This window comes from Phoca vitulina, unplaced genomic scaffold, assembly GCF_004348235.1.
Source record: "Phoca vitulina isolate PV1807 unplaced genomic scaffold, GSC_HSeal_1.0 scaffold10, whole genome shotgun sequence".
Lineage (NCBI taxonomy): Eukaryota > Metazoa > Chordata > Mammalia > Carnivora > Phocidae > Phoca > Phoca vitulina.
This window is the reverse complement of record NW_022589713.1, coordinates 15,828,018-15,849,084: the sequence shown is the minus strand read 5'-3', so window position 1 is coordinate 15,849,084 and position 21,067 is coordinate 15,828,018. Positions and strand designations below refer to the sequence as shown.

At 46.4% G+C, this 21,067-nt stretch overlaps 1 protein-coding gene across 3 annotated transcripts in view; it reads left to right on the top strand.

The window, feature by feature from the left end:
• RASA2 (RAS p21 protein activator 2) overlaps positions 1–5,669 on the top strand; it is a 124,382-nt gene extending 118,713 nt beyond the window's left edge. For all 3 annotated transcript variants that reach the window (XM_032408568.1, XM_032408566.1, XM_032408567.1), the window contains one exon: positions 1,790–5,669. In XM_032408568.1, the coding sequence (XP_032264459.1) occupies positions 1,790–1,820 (31 nt within the window). In that variant the 3' untranslated portion in view covers positions 1,821–5,669. The remainder of the gene's footprint in view (positions 1–1,789) is intronic.
• The last annotated feature ends 15,398 nt before the right edge of the window (positions 5,670–21,067 follow it).

Genomic DNA, 21,067 nt, shown 5'->3' with positions numbered 1-21,067 from the left:
AGTGTACACTGTCTCATTCATCCTCACATCAGTCCAACATGGTTATATTCCTAGTTTACAGCTAGAGAAACTGAGGCTCAGAGATGTTAAGTGCTTTGTCAAAGGTCATACAGCTGATTAGTGAGGGATTTTGAATCCTGGCCCCACTGTTTTAAGCATTCTTTAAAAATAATGTGATAGGGGCGCCTGGGTGGCTCAGTTGGTTAAGCGACTGCCTTCGGCTCAGGTCATGATCCTGGAGTCCCTGGATCGAGTCCCGCATCGGGCTCCCTGCTCGGCAGGGAGCCTGCTTCTCCCTCTGACCCTCCCCCCTCTCATGTGCTCTCTCTCTCTCTCTCTCATTCTGTCTCAAATAAATAAATAAAATCTTTAAAAAAAATAAAAAATAAAATAAAAATAAAAATAATGTGATTATTGGGGCACCTAGGTGGCTCAGTCAGTTGAGCATCCGACTCTTGGTTTCAGCTCATGATCTCAAGATTGTAGATTGAGGGCAACCCCCTCCCCAGGCTCTGCTCTGGGCGAGGAGCCCGCTTGGGATTCTCTCTCCCCCTCAGTCTTTGCCTCTCCCCACTCTCTCTCTTTAAAAAATGTGATTATTAATTTCTGGTTTATGAACAATAAAAATCAGTTTGACAGATGTGTGTTCTCCCCGGATAGAAAAAGGCTATTGTAACCATCCGAATCCTGTCTTCTCTACATTAGTGTAATTGGTTCTCTTCCAGCAGTGCTAATATAGTTTTCTTGGAGTCCCCAGAAATTTCCGTTTGAGGTCCTAGCCAGTGCTTGACCACTCTTCTTAAATAGTACCTGTCCCCCACCCCTGACCACCCTACCTTTTCCCACCTTTATTTTTCTCCATTAAAAAATATCAGTCTTGGGACGCTGAGTGGCTCAGTCTGTTGGGTGTCTGCCTTCGGCTCAGGTCATGATATCGGAGTCCTGGGATCGGGCCCCACGTCAGGCTCCCTGCTCAGCAGAGAGCCTGCTTCTCCCTCCGCCCTTCACCTCACTCATACTTTCTCTCTCTTGCTCTCTCTCTCAAATAAATAAATAAAATCTTTAAAATATATATATATATATATCAGTCTCTTGGGGTGCCTGGGGTGGCTCGGTAGGTTGAGTGTCCAGCTCTTGATTTCCACTTGAGTTGTGGGATCAAGCCCTACCCCTGTCTCCCCACTCAGTGAGAGTCTGCTTCTCTCCTCTGCCCCTCCCTCTAAGCACGCAGGTGCTCGTACTCCCTCTCCCCCCCCACCAAATAAATAAATAAATAAATAAATAAATAAATAATAAATCTTTTTTAAAAAATCAGTCTATCTTGTACTAAATAGTTTCCTTGTTCATTTTACTTTCCCTATAACAGAAAGTAAGCTCCGTGAGAGCAAGGTTTTGTCTATTTTATTCACTGCTGTATCCACAGCTTCTAAAATAGTGCCTAACATATAATAGGTGATCAGTAAATACTTGTTGAGTTAATGAAATAAGAGTTGACATGAGAGAGAGGACTGGATGGCTCACTCGGTCCTGGTCCTGGGATCGAGTCCCACATCAGGCTCCTTGCTCAGCAGGGAACCTGCTTCTCCCTCTGCCTGTCACTCCCCCTGCTTGTGCGCTCTCTCTCTGACAAATAAATAAATAAAATCTGAAAAAAAAAAAAAAAAAAGACGACATGAGAGATTATCAAGGGAAAATTACAAATACTTAATGGATACTGTGAGATAATTTGTCACTTTTTAAAATGTTATATATTCTATCTTTTGAAAAATGGTTTTCTTTTATTTTCCAGGGAAAATCCAATTGTAGGAAAAACATCTTAGAGTATGACCAACTGATTCAGAAGAACTGGAAAATACTATTTTTGTTGGAGTTTTTCAGTTCATTGTTTATTTTGTTCCTGGTATTTAAGAATGAACATTGGCTTCAGTGTCACCTATATTCACATTGTATTTAATATTTAATAGTTGAAAGTAACTGGGAATCCCGCTATTGATGCATTACTAGAGAATTTGAAACTCAAGATTCCCTTCGTATCTTATATGTCAAAAGCCATGTGTCTGCAGCTTCTTTTTAATAGAAAGAATCTTCCTAAAGAAGCTTTATAACAAAAGGAGAACTCCTCCCTAACAAACCATCTCTTGCTGTGACATCCCATGTCCTGTGGACTTCTCAGTACCATCAGTGCCTGCTCTATACTGCCAGTGTTGTGTTTTACTAGAAAACCCAGCCCATGACACTTCAGAGCTTTCCATTTAGTTCATCCAGACCCTTCCTCTTCAAAAAAGAAAAAAAAAAGAGATTTTCCTTCCGTCTGTTAGTCATTACAGATTACAATAGGGACTTTTGAAAACTGCCAGAGCATCCTTGAAGGTTGGTAGCTCCTTTTGCCTATTTAAAGATGTAAACAGAACTCAGACAGGAGGAATCAGGGAACATACACTGTTGTGTGCATCTTGTTTACATTTGGGATGAGTGATGGCAGATGAAATACAATGAGACCACTGAATTTTTTTCATTGTTTTAAATATCACGTACTCATTTTCTTGATTTGAAAGTTCAAGTTAACATGACTTGTAAGGACATCTCTTCTGAAAAAGAAGAGACAGTAGTCAGTGAAAGAAGGTGGTGGGAAAATCACTTGACTTCACCTGTTATTATAAAGACCACCATAAGGACGCCCTCCTCCTAGTGTGAGGGTGAGAGCTAATTTAAGAACAGTCACTTGGCGCACTTTAATAATCTGGGCTGCCCCAGATTATACTTTAGATACTCTGTGGTATCTAATCTTTATGATCAGTTGAATGATCAGTGTTTAAGTCTAGAAATAGTGCTTTCCTGAAAATGTTTATATTTCATTCCTGTTTTCTTATTTCCTGCTAGCCAAATGGAGTTTGGGCAAGCAACTGTTTGAATCCTGTTTTTCCCTAATAATTTACTTTTATCCTAAAAACCATAATTGTAAATAAGCAGTCGAAGCAAGTTGCCTCCTTGAAGTTAAGAGGGATACACGTTGCTTCATCAGTATTAAAAACCATGGTACTCTTATTTTGTCTTTTAAAATTTAAAACATTTTCTAAATGTGGTACTTTGAACCTTGGAGTATTTACATATTTCTGTTTAAAACTGTGACTTATTAATGTAAGTCTAGCTAGTAGTGCTTTTTTTGTTTTCCTGAGCATAAGCTATATATCAGGATACACTTTGCCAGTTTTGTTATTGGTAAGTAATTGTTTTTAAATTATATTGTTACTAGGGAATTTTTTTAAAGACCATTGGCACACAATCAGAGTTGTTCCAGAAATGATTGTAACTGAGCAATGTATTTCTCTAAATGACTTGTGAAAATCAATTGGTTTTATTTAAGAATTGGTCCTAGTCTCCATTATGGTAGGTTTATTCCTGCCCACTTTAAAGACAAGTTTGAAAGACTCCTTTAAATTTTATGAGCTTGTGTATTCCATAAATTACACTGATTTATATAAATGTGAAAGAATTTAACCATTTAATAAATTTCTCATTGCTGCATTTCATTCACATTGAAATTTTCTTTTAAGAGTCTCTGAGATGTCCACCTGAAAAGGACATGTGAGCATTGCCAAGTACCACTTGTTATTCTTTAGTGGCTGTTTTAGCCCTCTGCTCTTTTTCAAGGCAAAAGAAATATTTTTTAAGTATTTCTAATATCAAATCCCCAATCATGATTGCTTTTAAAGATCATGGCATTGTCAAAGGGACCAAGGCTGTGTGAATACATAACTCTGAATTTGAACGGAAGAGTTCAGTCATATAGTTATTTTCTTCACATGACACTTTTAAACAGCCTATTTGACTGGAATTAACCAGCTTGGCACAGCCAAAAAGAAGTAATGTGAAATTAAATTAATCTTCTTTGAAAGTCTACTGAAATAAGAGACCGTGTCAGTAGGACCCTACAATAACCTAGGTACTTGCTTCCAAGGGCCTCATTCCTCTGCTGTTACACTTACGAGTATTTTGATTTTTGCTACCAGATCTGCTTTCTCTGCCTTTTCCACACTTGAAAAAAAATACATGGCAGCTCACTTCACCCTAAAAACCTGAAAACGCCTAGAAGGAGAGAAAAGGATGATTTAAAAACTCTTGCCATAAATGCCAGTTCTGGTTCTTAGTTTAGCCATTTCCATCAGTTGCAGTTGTGGTGATCTATTCTTGTTATTGTTTGTTGTTCTTTTTTTTAGTTTGGTTTTTTAATATTCATTTACTAAGATGATGGCAATAGCTAAGTTTTTTACCCCCAGGAATATAATTTATCAAATTGAATGATTTTATTTGCCAAAGAAATATGTTTATAATGTCACGGGTAATGGTTAAATGTCAAAACTAGATTTTCCTTATTATTAAAAAAAAAAAGTGAATGATGTGGCTTTTGTTTGTTTCTGAAGCCTGATTTCATTCATTTATCAGAAAGGCTATTCATGCCAGGTTTTAGAAAACAGATTTTTTTCCTTTTTTTTTTTTTTAAATAAAAGCACCTTTAATTTGTTCTAACGGTACATCCTGTAATGACAATGCTACAAAAAGCCTTTTAGGTGTCCTTACAGTATGTGAAAAATACAGGACTCATTCTAGAGTTAAATTACCTGTCTTGACCAATATTATCTGCTTCCATTTTTATTAACTTGGAAATTAATATGTTGCTAGTAAATATTGGTTTTTACAGTGTCCAATTTGAATATGTAAGTTATCAAAACTTAATGTAGTGAATTTGTGTAACCATGTTGTATTGTTGAGAATGTATTTTTATTTAAATTTTATTTTCTTATCAAGAGTATTATAAAAATTAAAAACTTTTGTAACTGTCGCTTGGAAATAACTCAAATAAATTACAAGAAGCCTGTCTATTCTGTGAGACCTTACTTTCTTACTGATTTAAGATTTCTTGCTTAAAATTATTGTACCTTGCCTATCAGTAAGGGAACAGCAAACGTGAGAAGTCCTCAGTAACAAAGAAGAACAAAGCCATCTGTTTTAAAAGTGCTCAGGATTCTTTTCTTGCACTTAACTTGGCTGATTTTTGGTGGACTGTGGTCCTTATTCGCTCATTCATTCAACAGATTTGTTTTGAGGACCTCCAGTATAGAGGCACCATGCAGCATCCCTTCATTCCCGATAGCTGAGCACGTCCAGCGTGCAGGATTGTATTCCACCCCGGTCCCTGTCTGGGTAAGTAGTTCAGAGCTTTTTTCAGCCTGTCCTAGACTTTTTGAAGAATCCCATTTCTACTTACCTCAAAACAGTTGACATCCGAGCTTCTGGTTACTCAGGTCCTACACTGACTCCTGCACATTACCCTGCCCTGTAGCTTGAGCTTCAGTGCAGTCCTTCCAGATGTTAGAATTTGACCATGTTGTGCCATTTTGCTGAATTGTCTAGAGAATATAAAGTAACAGCACCAAAGACCAGGTCAGTGGGTAACTTGTGCCCCCAAGGAGAGAAGCCAGAATACTTCCCCATTAGGGCCACAGCAGCCCTCTTAGCATTTCTAAATAAACCTCCGTAAAACTTAGCCCTTGTAACTCCAGAAGAGTTTAAGGTTAATAAAGAGGAAGAAATTCGGGTTCTGATTATCTAGGGATCCTACTTTTATCAAAATACCAGAATCCTAATCAGGCTAGCTCATGTATTGGAAAAGAACTTGTCAGAAACGTCAAAGACTTCGAGTTACATTCTATGATGTAAACAAGCTAGTTCTTTCTTTCTTTCTTTCTTTCTTTCTTTCTTTATTTATTTTTTAAAGATTTTATTTATTTATTTGACAGAGCGAGAGAGCACAAGCAGGGAGAACAGTAGAGGGAGAGGGAGAAGCAGGCTCCCCGCCAAGCAGGGAGCCCGATGTGGGGCTCGATCCCAGGATCCTGAGATCATGACCTGAGCCGAAGGCAGACGCTTAACCATCTGAGCCACCCAGGCGCCCCAAGCTAGTTCTTTAATGAGAGAGGGTGCCGTACTTCTCCCTTTCAAAATTGCATGATTCCAAAAGAGGAGACCCCTGAGGCCAAATGAAGTTCCTTTATGTGTACACCAGAATGATAAGGCATAGTTGGCACTGCTGGATTCTGATTGCTGACACCACTACGCCCACATCAGTGGCCTTCAGAGAATAACCTTTCTTGAGTAGACATGACATGCTTCAAACTCAACGGACCCATGTTCAGAGACTATTGGTCTTGATTCCTCATAGGCATACTTAACCTGAGGTTTGATCTTCTGTGACCAAAAGGTTCATTCTTTGGCTTGTAATTTTGCCATTTGACTTCTTAGTTTGGTGATACCATTTGCACCGTATTTTAAGCTTATGCCTGTATTTTATGTTAGCAACAGAGGTGGTGTAACCTGTTGAAAGTCCTGTCAAGATTTGTTTTGTTTTCTGCCATGTATTTCAAATCCTCTTTGTTTCATACCATCAGAAACTTTGTGCTTTCCTTGTGTCGATTTACTTTTTGACATGGAGTGTAGTCCTTAAATATATAAAAGTTTTTCCTCATCAAGGAAGAATTCTTTTGCCTGTAGTGAACAACATTGTTTTCCAACTTTAGCATATTTCTCAACTGAGAACTGAGAAAGCCGCACTGGCTGTTCAAGAAGCACCCATCATTTTAGATGGATTCTCAATGCAGGATGGGGTAAGTGACCCCTAGAGAAGCCTGTCAGAATCTCCCAGAGGAGACAGAGGGCTTGGGGTGGGGGGGGGGCGGGTATATGGTTTGAAAGGGCATAGTCAATGTTACAATTTTACACTTGAAAATACACCTCTTTTTGTAATTCAAACGACAGAAAAAGTTCAAAATCTTACTGATACAGATGCGTGGGTGGGACCTTCTCACCTGGAGGCCCTTTTCAATACAGAGCCTGAGATACTTGTGTTAATGTGGAGCACATTTTTAAAGTTTGGGAAATGCTGGAATGTGGGCTGATGTATTAAATTCCAAATCCTGAGCCTGAGTCTCATTCCTAAATTCTACATCAAACTGTGTCGGGAGTGAGGATACTGTCAAAATCACTGTTTTGCTGGAGCTTACAACCCACAGGGAGAAGGAAGCCTGAATAAGTAAAAGCTATCAGATGGTAGTAAGTATGACGGGGCACAACAAGGACAGGAGACAGGGAGTGCCACGCGTGGGGCTGGAAGGCATGGGGGTACACTGGGAAATTAGGTCATCAAGGCAGGCCTCACCAGAAAGGAGAGTTTGAATGAAGAAGTGAGGGAAGGGAGTCCTATGGATGTGTGGAGGAAGAAATAAAATGCATAGGCAGAAGAAATAAAATGCGGGGTGTGCTCAGAGACAGCAAGGACATTAGTGTGGCCAGAGCCAAATGTGTGAGGGGAATGGTAGGAGCCTGGTGGCGGAGGGTATTGAACAGTGAAATGATGTTGACCCACTTACTTTCTGTGGGTTGCTGTGACTGCTGAGTTGAGAGAGGTCTCAAGGAAGGCACAGGAGGAAGTAGGCAAGCCAGTCAGCTAATATCCTAATCCTATGAGGGATGGCGGCGGCTGGGCCTCGGGGTGATAGTACAGAGTGTATGAGGAGTGGTTAGATCTGGGTAGAACTGAAGATGGAACCAATAGGATTTGTTGACAGGAATGTGGGAGAAAGGAGTCTAGGAAGATCAGTAGCCTAAGCAACTGGTTATTTACCTAGATACGAAAAACCGTAAGAGGAGGTTTGTTTGTGCTTTATCTGTGTCCATGGAAAGGATTCCTAGAAAAGATTCATTTAAATCACTTAGTAAGTACCAGCATATATTGTATCTCGTTTTATCCAGTTATTGTATCTTCCTCAGTAGATTGTAAATGATTCTGAGGGTGAAGAGGGACTTACTGTACCCCACAGCCCCTCACCCTTAGATGAGGAGACTTAATGCACGTTCCATGAATGAACGACATACGATGGCTAATGATGGAGCAGCAACGGCCTTGATTGAAAGTCAGCACTCAGCTAGAAACTACCTTTATGATCTTGGTCAGATAACCTCTTTAGGTTTGGTTCCCCTATACCTGTAAAATTTTTAAGTTTTTGTCTTTAAGAGCAAGGTGTTGGGCCCTTGCTATGCACTAAGCACTCTGCTAAATCCCGGAGCCCTAAGATGATGCCTTCAAGTTGTTTGTGGTCGAGCTAGAGACCAGACCAGAGTGACCCGAGGATCCTTCTACAAATTCCATACCCGGACAACCCCCAGGGTCCCTCCCATTAGTCCCTCCCCAGCAATTTGTGTAGATAATTTGATTCCTTCCGTGGATCTTTCTTGACAGAATGTGCCTTGCTCTCTCCCCCAGGGCTCCACGACTATAGACCAATTTAGCAGCATTGACAGACCCTGTAGACTGTATTATAATCCTCTTCCGGTCGTCCTTGGAGGAATTTAATAGAGTCCCAGTTAATGAAGTCACTGATTTACAAGTGAAACAGCCTGGTGTAGGAAAAGAGCCCAGCACCCAGTTCTGCTCAAGCGTTGAATTAAACAAAGAGGCCATTAGACTGAGCTGGCTCGAATACCATGGCCGCCTATGTAAGCAAACCAAAATCTAAGCCTATACATGCCTCAGGGTTACAAAATCAAAACATAAGGACAGCAGTGACAGCCACTCGGCTTTAAGCTGTAGCCAGTCAGTAATTTCCTTTCTTCATTTCTGCCTCTTCTCTGTATCTCTCCCCAGACTCCTGCTGCAGAGAGCCCCTAGCTACTTCCAGCGTGGCGCTGCCTGATTGGAACTGATTTTCACTCCGAGAAACTCTTAAAATTGTTCATATGCTGTGGTTTATCTTTTAACAATTTGTAGACAAAAAGCAGCCTTAAAAAGGCAAAGCTGGCACTGACTTGTGAACACAGTTTTTATTTGGATTCAAATAAGGAGCCAAAGGGACTGACAGTTGCATTTTAATGTCACAGAGGGTAGCATTTTGGCTGATAATCAGCCCTTCCAGTGACCAGAGAAGATGAGGCACAGATCCGGGCATTCTCCCCTCTGGCTGGCTTTAGGTCTTACAGCAAGCCCCTCCCCTGCCCCGCCCATTATTTATAAGGACCGTGGAGGAAGTTAAAACCTGTAGCCCTTAATAGTGTAATGATGATTTTGGAATTCAATTGGCACTTTTTGGTGGTGGCTTAACCTTTTTTTTTTTTAAGATTTTATTTATTTATTTGACCAGAGACACAGCAAGAGAGGGAACACAAGCAGGGGGAGTGGGAGAGGGAGAAGCAGGCTTCCCGCGGAGCAGGGAGCCGGATGTGGGGCTACATCCCAGGACCCTGGGATCATGACCGGAGCCAAAGGCAGACGCTTAACGACTGAGCCACCCAGGCGCCCCTTCGGTGGTGGTTTAAAAGAGCTAGGGGTGCCTGGGTGGCTCAGCTGGGTAAGCATCTGACTCATAATCTCAGCTCAGTCTCTGATCTCAGAGTTGTGAGTTCAAATTCTGCAGTGGGCTCCGCACTGGGTGTGGAGCCTACTTTAAAAAAAAAAAAAAGCCTAAAACTAAAAGTGCTAAATTTCAAAATCATTTATAGCAAGAAAATGAAGCAAATCATTCACTTTCACAATTAAAGACACTATTTGATAATTTTCATTTTAACATTTTAATTTGACATTAACATTTTATTTTACTTAAATGCTTATGGAAATAAAAAGACTTGCTCAGGGCGCCTGGGTGGCTCAGTCAGTTAAGCATCTGCCTTCGGCTCAGGTCATGATCCCAGGGTCCTGGGCTCGAGTCCCGCATCGGGCTCCCTGCTCAGCAGGAAGCCTGCTTCTCTCTCTGCCTGCCGCTCTGCCCACTTGTGCTCGCTCGCTCTCTGTCAAATAAATAAATAGCTTTAAAAAAAAAAAAAGACTTGCTCAGTTTAAGAGAGGGACACAGGGGCACCTGGGTTGCTCAGTCAGTTAAGCATCTGCCTTCAGCTCAGGTCATGATCCCAGGGTCCTGAGTTCAAGCCCCTAGTCAGGCTCCTCACTCAGCAGGGAGGCTGCTTCTTCCTCTCCCTCTGCCCCCCCCCCACCCCTTGTGCTTTCTCTCTCTCAAATAAATAAATAGAATCTTTAAAAAGAGAGAGAGAGATGGAAATGCATAAATTAACCACTGTTTGAAAGTATTTTATCTACATACTGAGAAATACATGAAAACCTTTACAAACAGACCACGAAAATGCAGTATGGAAGTAAATCACATACCCTGCATGTCTTAAATAGCAGTAACTAGAAGTGCCAAAATTCGGTTAACTTTTGTTTTTTCAGCCATCCTTGCAAATGTGGGGCGGGATTCAAGTTTCCAATTACAGTTCAAGGGGTGTTTGCTCAAACCCAGACCGAATTTTCTTGCAATTTCCTGCAGTTCCAGTTCAACCAGCCCCAGGGGGTGGCAGATAGGGGAAGAGCTTGTCCTTTAGTCTTCTGTCCCCTGGAACCCTCCACTTGTCATTGTAAGGAGTCCATTGAAGAGCAGCGGACAGCTGCTGGGCCTGGGGAACAGAGAGCTGAAGAAGAGAGGTCAGACCCCTGAGCCAGGCCCTGGTGGGCAGAACCACATGGAGGGGAAGGCACACTGGCTGAAACAGTGGCCCCTTGCCAAGAGGAAATTTCTTAACGTGCTGAATCAAAAACTCTCATGTAGGCCCTACCTGCCTCTCAGGTTCTTCCTCTGACCTCCCACCAACCCTCTGACCCTACACTCTACCTCTTTAAGGCAGTTTCACTTGCTTCCAAAACAATCCTGAATTGGGGTAGGAAAGGCTGTAGAAATTCCCACCACAGCACGGCTTCCCATGTGGATGCCTCGCTGGCGGGGGTGGGGAGGAGTTGCCAGATTTAGAAAATAAAATATAACTAGTGAGACAGGATTGAGGCACTGAGGTCGGGACTCCTGTTGCTCTGGGAGTGTCTGCAGCTGCAGGATCTCAGGCAAAACAGTGGAATTCTTTAACTGGCGTTGGTCTACACACCCCCACCTAGACACTCCAAGCAGCCCGCCATTGCTGTCCTCTGCCATCAAGTCAGCTGTAAGGTCAGGTGCCCAGAGGCCCCTATCTCACCCCCAGACTCCTTGGTGACTGGCTCCCTAGCTGGGGATGGATGACTGGTCGTCAGCAGGAGACTTTGGCCTGGTCCATACCTTCCTACAGCCCAGGACAGGTTTGTGCTGGAGACTCCGAACTCCACCAACATCAGCACTGTTTTCCCGGGCTCTGAGCTCCATGTGGAACATTCCATGGTTGACAGCTCCCATCGGCCCTTACAGCTGTGGGTAGGCAAGTGTGTGACCAGTCCCCACCAGGATCTACCCTACAGTCTCCTCAGGCATTGTGGGTGCCTGGGGGATGGCAAGGACCCCCTTCCCACTTCCTGCCCCGAGAAGTCCCCAAGAGCTCCAAGCTCTCCTTCCAGACCTTCAGCTTTACTGATACTCCTAATGGCACCTATGTTCCCCACCAGCTGCTGGTCTGGGATCCAGAGGTACCCTCTGATGCTACCAAGGAGGTCTGTTCTTTCCACGGGGATGGAAATAGGTGGGAACTTCTGGGAGATGCTTCCTTGAGCGCTATGTGTGACTGTTGTGAGGTTACCTGCCTGGCCTCCTGGTTGTCCCATGGAAGAGCCCTGGCAGCCTCTGGGAGGGCCCCTGAGGAGGCTTCCAACCAGGTGACAGAAGACAGGTTGCCTTGTCCTGAGTTGAGTCAGGCCTCTGACGCCAGGAAGCCTCCCCAGCTCACTGACGCTGATGACAGGCACTCAGCTCCACCCTGGGCATGGGCTTCTGCGTCTTCATCCGCTGCCGCTGGCTCAGGACACAGAGCCCTGCAGCACATCCAGCTGCAGGCCCAGGGAGCAGGATCTTAGGAGTCCCTAGTGCCTCCCAGAGTTTTCCAATGAAGAGACGTGTACCGAAAAAATAGAAGAAAATATAGGACACCCAAGTAATTTCAGATTTCAAGGAAACAACAAGTAAGTTTACCGTGTAAGTATGCTCCAGGCAGATTTCTGTGTTTTACTTAGTAACCCTAGTTTTTCCATATGCAGAGGACGGTCCACGGGAAGAAGCACTCTTCCCTCAGCCAGCACCCCCACTGGAGGGTTCGGAAGGACGGAAGTTGGAAGGCGCCCACCAGGGAGGTGTCCTGTGAGCTATAACCAGCAGGATCTTCACAGTGCACTTTTGAGGGGCTTATCTTCAAAGTCTCAGGAAAGTCCTTAGTCTGAGGATGGCTCAAGACACCAGGCAGGCCAGGGTAGGCCCAACCTCCCTTCCGAGGCTTCCCCTGCCCACCAGCCACCCCTTCCTCCCGCCAGCGGGGGCCTCCACCCCAGCTCCCTTCCTCCTGGCCAAGCCTCAGCAAGGACTTTGCAACCATCAGGGCAACCCAGGTCTTCCTCCTCGGATGGAGGGACGTGGGGAATCCAGGCCGCATGGACGTATCTCAGAGCCTGGCAGCTGGAGCCGGGTGTCCTGGCTCCATTCCCTGCCATCATGTCCCCTTAGGTGGAGTCCCCTGCAGACACCTTCGGACACTACTTCCTGTATACATTGGAGACAAAGGCCCCTGCTTCCCTCGTGGGCTTGAGTGGGGTCAAAAGTGCGTGGGTAATAGTAAAGAGCACCTGTGTCAGGGGTGGTTACTGTTCTCTGGGTCCCTAAATCTCTGTCTGTCAAGGGGCCACCTACTCTTGCTTTCTGCCCTCTCCCATTTGGAGCATAATGGATAAGGAACGGGTGCATTGTGAGGCACCGGATCGGCTGAGGGAGAGGCTGCAGGGCCCCTTGTAATTCCTTTAACAGAAAACATTGCCTGCATGGGGTACCCCAGAATTAGTCCCACCTCAGAGGAGGAGAATGGCCCCCTCACTTCCTTCCAGTCCAAGGACCCTCACTGTTTAAATGTTTCACATTCTAAGAATTCTTTTTTCAGGGCATCTTCTACACTTTTTCAAATTCCCGTGTCATCTGAACTTTCATGACCCAGGGGGACAGAGACCAGGCCACCCTTCTAGCCTCACCTGGCTCTGCCTCAGTGCACACTCCCCCCCCCCCCCCCCCCCGCCCCAGCATATAACCCAAGCTCCAGATTGCCAACCTGAGGGCCAGGTTCTGGTGCTAGACAGGAGGCTCAAAGTGGACCACAGTTCTGGAAGTGGGGACAAGGATGGGGGGGCATTGATATGCATTTTATGAGCACTCTTACATAATCGTCATAACAAACCTGACACCAAGGGAGAATGTGCTGCCCACAGATGCTAAGTGATCGTCCCACTTGTCAGACCAGCAGGCAGAAGCCAGTGCAAGGCTTAAAAGAACTTGAAAGCAGGGCCGTCTGGAGGGTTGAGTAGGGTACGACTCTTGGTTTCAGCTCAGGTCATGGTCTCAGGGTCCAGAGATCGAGCCCCGAGTCTCCTGGAGTCTGCTCCAGATTCTTTCTCCCTCTCTCTCTCTCTCTCTCACTTCCCTCCTGCCCCTTCCCCCTGCTCCCATGCACGTTCTCTCTTTCTCTCTAAAATAAATAAATAAAATCTTAAAAAAGAAGAAGAAGAAGAATTTGAGAGCAGGCTAGTGATTGCCTTGGCGCCAGTAAGCCCAGCTCCCACCCAGAAGCAAGGAGCAGAGTCACAGGATGCGGCCAGGCTCACTGACGGGCCTCCAAATGGGAGGGGCCCAGAGTGGGCATCAAGGACCAAGAATTGGGAAGCTGGATGGAGAAACAGGAAGTGGCAAGGCTAGGCCCCTGGGGCGGTCTGGCACCAGACAGTCCAGGAGTGTGCTCCCCTGAGGCCCAAAAGGGCCCAGATAGGGGGTGGGGGTGGGGAGGGGAGAGTGGAGGGTAGCCACAGTAAGGAAGGCCTGTTAGATGTCAGGGGCCAGGGGCCAGGGCCAGAACCCAGAGCAACAGGTGGGCCAAGGTGGCAGCAGCTGCGCCTAGAGCCCTTAGGTCAGCCCGCGAGGGCCCTGGGAGCTGCACTGTGCCTCATTTCCTAGGCCCAGACACAGGGCATTGTGCTGGAATGCGGGCCCACGTCACCCCTGCCCTCAAGCTGGGAAGCCATCTCCACCCTCATTTCCCCACACTGTCTGCTCGGCTGCTCGGGGTGGCCGCCCGGCAGGCTGCTTGCCCCCCTTCCGGGCCCAGGTCTCAGGCTCACTGGGCTCCCCCAACATGACACTGGATCCCAATGGCCGCTTTCCTCCAGGCCTGTGGACACCCTCTCAGGCAGCCAAGATGGACTAGCGTCTCGGGCTCAGGCCTCAGGCTCCCTCCTCTCTCTGGCTGAGTCCCAAAGTCTGGGCTCAGACACCCTGAACTTCAAGACGGTCACGGAGAATCCAGGACAAATCTCTCCAAACAGAGTCATCTCCACAGAGTGACCAAATCTGGGTACCTTCCAGAAGGTTGTCAGCTACCAGGCAGACTCTTGACCCCTTGAGACAGTTCCCCTTTCTCCAGGCCTGGGAACCAGCAAAGTGGCCTTTCTTATCCCTCCCAACTTATCCCCCCTTGTTAAGCCCAAACCCCCCGGGGAGGGGTCTCCTGTCAGGCTGCTGCAGGTCAGTTCCCCAGCTGTGATTAACATTTTAGGGAGTCGGGAGAAAGAGAAGCACTAGACGTGGGGTTCGCAAAGTGAGGTCCCAGGAGCAGGAACAGCCCCTGGGGACTTGAGAGAAACATAGATGCTTCGGCCCTGCCCTGAGTCCCAGCTGAGGTGGGGTCTGGTCAGTGTGCCCCCCCCGGGGGGGGGATTCTGACAGCCTCTCAAGCTGCAGCAGCTGCTTCAGCTGTTGGTGACTGTCAGGTGCTGCAGGTGGCTGTCCTCCCTGAGGCTGCTGAAGAGGGGAGCCTCCGTGTCTGGGGGGAGAAGGCGATTCCTGGAAGCACCAGGCCATGCCCTGAAGCCCTTCTGACTTACCCTAGGTGTTAACACTGGGGGAAAAGCCCAGAGCTGCACCAAGGTGGCGCAGGGCCACCTAAGATAAAAAATTAAAGTTCCCCAAATATTATCGTTGGGAGTACTTAGGAAGGCTCTACTGTGGTGTCTTTTACACAAATATTGTGAGTCACAATAACTGTGTTTATCTTCGTTTTCCTTCAGCAAATAAGGAAACATCTGCGGGGGTGCTGATATTTATTTATTTTTGGATGAGCATTGTGATGTTGGAAATATTTCGTTCAGGATTATAGAACCCTGAGGCTAGAAGCACTGCCCCTGAGGAGGAGCGAGGAGTTAATTGGTAAATAATGTAGACTGTCCCTTTTAATTAAGAAGACCTCAGTGTGTCATTCCTGTTTTTAAGTGACTTCGCTTCAGGCATCTGGCTTCTCAATAAAACGTAAGATCAGGCCACAGTGGGAAAGGAAAGGCAGTCCCAGTAGAGGGCGCCTGGCCCAACAATCCCAAATTAAATTGCCTCTTCTGTGCCTCAGTTTCCCCGTTTCTCTGCCTCATGGGGGAGCTAAGAAGCCAGGTGCAGTTGCAGACTCAGGCTCTTGATCTCATTGAGCCAGGCCCTTGCGAGGGGTCCTTGTGTGTAGATCCCTACAGTGGCTGCCATAAAAATCCTACTGATCTCCAGGGCTCCTGCACTTAATGTAAGAAGAAAAGGGGTGCTTTGTATCCTTTGACAGTAGAGCACAAAGAAGAACAGCCCTACTAAAAACCTAATCCACAAGAGTCTGAGCCAACAGCAAGGTGCCTCTCCCAACTCTATGTTCTTAAGGAAAAGGCTGGATGCAACCAGCCTTTGGAGAGAATACTTCTTTTTAAAGTTGGATTGGAAGAAACAAAAACATATATCCACACACAGACTTGCAAGGAAGGCTCACACGGCTTTGCTTGTAATAGCCAAAATATGGCTGTCCGTTAACAGGTGAATGGATAAACAAACCATAGTTTATCCAAACAATGGAACGCTCACTGCTCAGCCAAATAAAGAGATGAACTACTAGCACACGGAACAGTAGGAGTGAATCTCAAAGTCACTGTTCTTCGTGAAATAAGCAGGGCAAAAAGAATACGAGCTGTGTGTTTCATTTGTATGAAAGTATAGGAAGTGCAAGGGCGCCTGGGTGGCTCAGTTGGTTAAGCGTCTGCCTTCAGCTCAGGTCATGATCCGGGGGTCCTGGGATTGAGCCCTACATTGAGTCCCCCATCGAGCCCCACATCGGGCTCCCTGCTCAGCAGGGAGCCTGCTTCTCCGTCGCCCCACTGCTTGTGCTCTCTCACTCACTCTCTCTCAAATAAAGTCTTAAAAAAAAAAAGTATAGGAAGTGCAAACTAACCTGTAGTGACTGAGGGCAGGTCAGTGGTTATCTGGGGGAGGGAGGGGTTACAAGGGCACAAGGGAATGTGGGTGCTGGATACGCTCACTCTTGACTGTGGAGGTGGTTTCATGAGTGATTTTTCATAAGTTAAAATTTATCAAATGGTACACTTGAAGATGTACAGTTTATTGTATGGCAATAATACATCAGTGAAGTTAAAAAAATATGGGTGGGCAGTTCTATTTCTTGGAGAAGTTGGTCACGTTTCTGCTAGAGTCTCTATTCTTTCTGGCTCAGTTAGAACATGCAGATTTTTGTGGTGCGCTGTTGACCCCAACAGAGAGATGAAAAGTATTCCAGGCAAATGGTGTGTGCATTTGTAAGTATAAGGTGACAGGGAATGAAGAAATGGATCTCTTTTATAGTGACAGCGGTATTAGTAATAATCAACAATCTAAGCATCTGTTATCTGCCAGGCTGAGCGTTTTACAAACATTACCTGATTTAATGCTCACACAACCTTGTGAGAAGGTGCTATTGAACCCACCATACAGAGCAGGGCATGAAATCTAAGGGAGACTGAGTAAGTCCCTAAGGAGTGGCAGGCAGGTCCAGGGTTTGATCGGGTCTGTCGCCCTGCACTCTGAGATATTAAATATGGCCATCTCTGGCCGGTGTGATCAGAAGTGAATTTTATTTTTTTTTTAAGATTTTATTTATTTATTTGACAGAGAGAGAGAGAGTGAGAGAGGGAACACAAGCAGGGGGAGTGGGAGAGGGAGAAGCAGGCTTCCCGGAGAGCAGGGAGCCCAATGCGGGGCTCGATCCCAGGACCTGAGACCATGACCTGAACCCAAGGCAGATGCTTAACGACTGAGCCACCCAGGCGCCCCAGAAGTGAATTTTATTTTATAATTTTTAAGTACTTCTCAAACTTGCCACAGTAAACATGTACTACTATTAACCAGCAGTATTTGAAAGTCTTTAAAATTATTATAGCCACTTCGTAACCATACTTTTTAAAATTCTTCTGTAAGCATCATTCCGACTGCTTATTAAGCCTATTGAGCGCCACGTGCTTAATCTCTTATTTTTTTAAAAGATTTTATTTATTCATTTAACCAAGGACCTCAAACTTGAGCATGCTTCAGGATCACTTAGAGAGCTTGTTAAAGCAGAGCACTGGGTCCCACCCCAGAGTTTCTGATTCTGTTTATTCATTTAACCCCTATCCTGCCCGGCAGTGCTGGACGAAACAGAAACACAGGTGAAGGAGTTATTGGAGGCCAAGGTTAATGAACTAGCTACAGTTCTGACTCAGTCTGCAGGCAGTTCCTTGCACCTGAACCTCTATTGGAACCACTAGAGATGGGAGGGGCTTAAAGCTTCAGCCTTGGGGTGTTCTGCTAAAGGCTGCTCACCACAGATTGCTAGGAGCTCACCTGCAGAAGAAAAAAAATATGTTGGGTTTATGGGCTTGCAAGCAGGAGAGAAAGCCCCCAGAGACTCAGGAAGGAGCTGTGAGAGGCTTCTAACAGGATCGGCTATCTGCAGGGTGACGCCTGGGGGCATGAGGAACCGGGACGCAGTCCTAGATGGCATGCTGTCGAGAAGGGCGGAGCAATTTGGTAATTGGGCATCTAATCTTATCAGGAAGGTGGGAGCACTGGTCACTCAGATTCATCAGAAGAGGTCATTCAATCACTTTTGTGTTTGGGGAATGACCAGGTCTGTCTTGTTCCAAACACATGAGAGGGTGGGAGGCTTGTCTTAAGATCACTGACCTGCACTTGGGCAACCACCATCTGGCTGCCAGCAGGGCTGGTTGTCACATTTTCGGTTCAAAACCCAGCGTCCTTCTCAAAACCCCAAAGAGAGGGCGCCTGGGTGGCTCAGTCCTTAAGCGTCTGCCTTCGGCTCAGGTCATGATCCCAGGGTCCTGGGATCAAGCCCCGCGTCGGGCTCCCTGCTCGGCGGGGAGTCTGCTTCTCCCTCTGCCTCTGCCCCTCCCCCCCACTCATGCTCTCTCTCTCTCTCTCTCTTGCTCCTGCTCTCTCTCACTCTCACTCATTCACTCTCTCTCAAATAAATAAAATCTTTAAAAATAAAGAGCGTTCTGAGGAGCCTCATCTGTTGGCTTTGCTTATGGCACCTGCCAGTGCTATGTCACATGGTCACCCCATATGCAAGAAAGACTGGGGAAGGTTGTTTTCCTCGCCTGGTTTGCTGGCACCCATGCTGAAACTGAATTACATCAGCAAGGCAGAAGCGGAGAATGGATAGTAGGAAGGCTGCCAGCAGCATGGCCAGCTTTGCAGGAACCCAAAACACATGTTTAACCTCTCCAGTATTCAGCCCATGTGAGTCACATCTAAAATTGTAACAACGGTGAAATGAGTTCCAGGCTGCCCTGATTTACAAATGCTCAGTGCATGAGGAACCCATATAGGACTTGCAAACTGGTGCGTAGCCCACCCACTGCTCCAGTTACCCCTGTGCCCTTGGCCGCTGGTCCAGATTGTTACCTCCCAATAGCCATCTTTCCCTTTTTCTGTAAGTAACAGAAGCTCCCATTTTTAGCTGGGCTCATGTCTGCCTGGATTAAAGGCATTTCCCATCATTTCCCATCATTTTTTGCAGCTAGATATGATTATGTCCGTAAGTCTGGCCAGTGGAATCTAAGCAAAAGTGTCATGTGTAGTTTTTGGGAAATGTCCTTATATGGAGAGAATGTGCACTTCTGTGTCCACTTCTCCGTCTGAAATGTGGACAAAATGGCTGGAGCTCAGAAGCCATTTTGGGCCATGAGGTGGAACTCACACAGAGGATGGCAGCATAATGACATATTAGGAGCTTGGATTCCTTATGATCTTGGAGCTTCTGTAGCAGCCCGGGACTGCTTATCCATGAACTTCATTTACATGAAAGGGAAATGAACTTCTACATTGTTTTAACCTCCGTTAATGGGTTTCTGTCACTTGCAGCTAAACCTAATCCTCGTGTTCTATTTCCTTGAACATTCCCACTGTGCATAAGGTTTTCTCATCTCATCTGTGGTGGTCCATCTAGTTTCTGTCCTCTGGGCAGTGGCCTTCTTCATCATTCTTGGCTCCCTAAGCATGTGTTTGAGTCCCCGTCAGTGACCTGTAAGTGCACTCTCTCAACCCCCCTCTGTACTTCTCCTTCACTGCCCCTCTCTGGTTGCGTCCTAGAAGACTGAACTAGGGCCCAGCAGAGGAATAGGCTGCACAAAGTAGAATTAATTCAGGAGCACCGACTCATGGGGGCACACTCGCTGAAAAGTCATGTCTGACCAAACACAGGATCCCTCCTTGCTCTTCCCTACCTCCTCGCTTCACTTTGTGCCACAAATTTCTTCCATTAGAGCCATTTGAGTTTAAAAGACACATTAGAAATACAAGTAACCCTGGAGAATGGACTATTTTCCATTTGCAGTTTACTGCAAATTAGTTTAATCCAATTTCTTTTTTAATTCATTCTTCCATTAAACATTCATGAAGAGCCTATTTTATATCCTTTTTAAAAAAGATTTTATTTATTTATTTTGAGAGAGAGAGCATGCGTGTGCCATCCAGGGGAGAGGCAGAGGGAAAGGGAGAGAGGATCTCAAGCAGACTACATGCTGATCAGGGAGGGGAAGAAGGGGCTCAATCCCACCACCCTGAGATCATGACCTGAGCTGCAATCAGGAGTCAGAAGCTTAACGTGCAGAGACACCCAGGTGCCCAAGACTATTATCCTAAGAGATGGATAATGTATTATTTGTGCTGGAGATCAGAAGTCTCACACGGTTCTCACTGAACTAAAATCAAGGTGTCAACAGAGCTGGGTTCCTTTGTGGAGATTTGGGGAGAATAATTTCCATACCTATTCTGCTTCTAGAGGCTATGGGAATTCTTTGGCTCTTCTCCCCTTCCTCCATCTTTAAAGCCAACAACGGGGTGGGGGTCGGGGACACTCGCCATTGCATGTTTCTGACCACAGGGGAAAAAGTTTTCTGGGCTTTATGTTCGCAGTCTCAGGCAATTAGATCACCGCCCTCAGCCCCCTTCCACGTATAATCAAAGGTAACAGCCCCACCTCAAGGTGTGTAACTTCAATCACATCTGCAAAGTCACTTTTGCCATGTAAGGTAACACATTTACCGGTTCCAGGACTAGACCATGGATTTCTTTGGCAGACTTTATTCTGCCCCCAAATCCTTAAATTTACAAGCCCCAAAGCCACTGCCTACGGCCAAATTTCTTAAAATCCTTTTTCCTCCCCCACCCACTTCCAAAGCTGCAACCGCTTTTGCACGTCCCTCCTCAATACTCCCCCCGCAAAACTCCGTCACAGGCCCAGCCCTGAGCTGCCTCCTTTATCCCGGCGCCCCCTGCCTCCCGGGCCTGGGAAGGGGGGTGGGGACGCCGGAGCAGGAGAGCTGTCTGCGGGCGGGAGACCCCCGCGGGGTTGGGGCGCAGCTACCTGGGGCGACCTCTGCCCCACGTCCCCCCTGCCCCACTGATGGCCACGCACGCGGGTCCCCCACTTCTGTCTCCTCCTAGACCTCGTCCCTCGCAGCGCCACTGGCTGTGACGACCTCGGCCCGCGGCGGGGACACCAGGAGCTCTCCATGTCCGAGGCTGAGCCCACCCTCCGGAACCCTGGAGGGGCGCTCCTGCCGCCACCCCTCCTCCTCCTCCCCCTCCTCCTCCTCCTCCCCCTCCTCCTCCTCCTCCCCCTCCTCCCCCCTCCTCCTCCTCCTCCTCCTCCTCCTCCTCCTCCT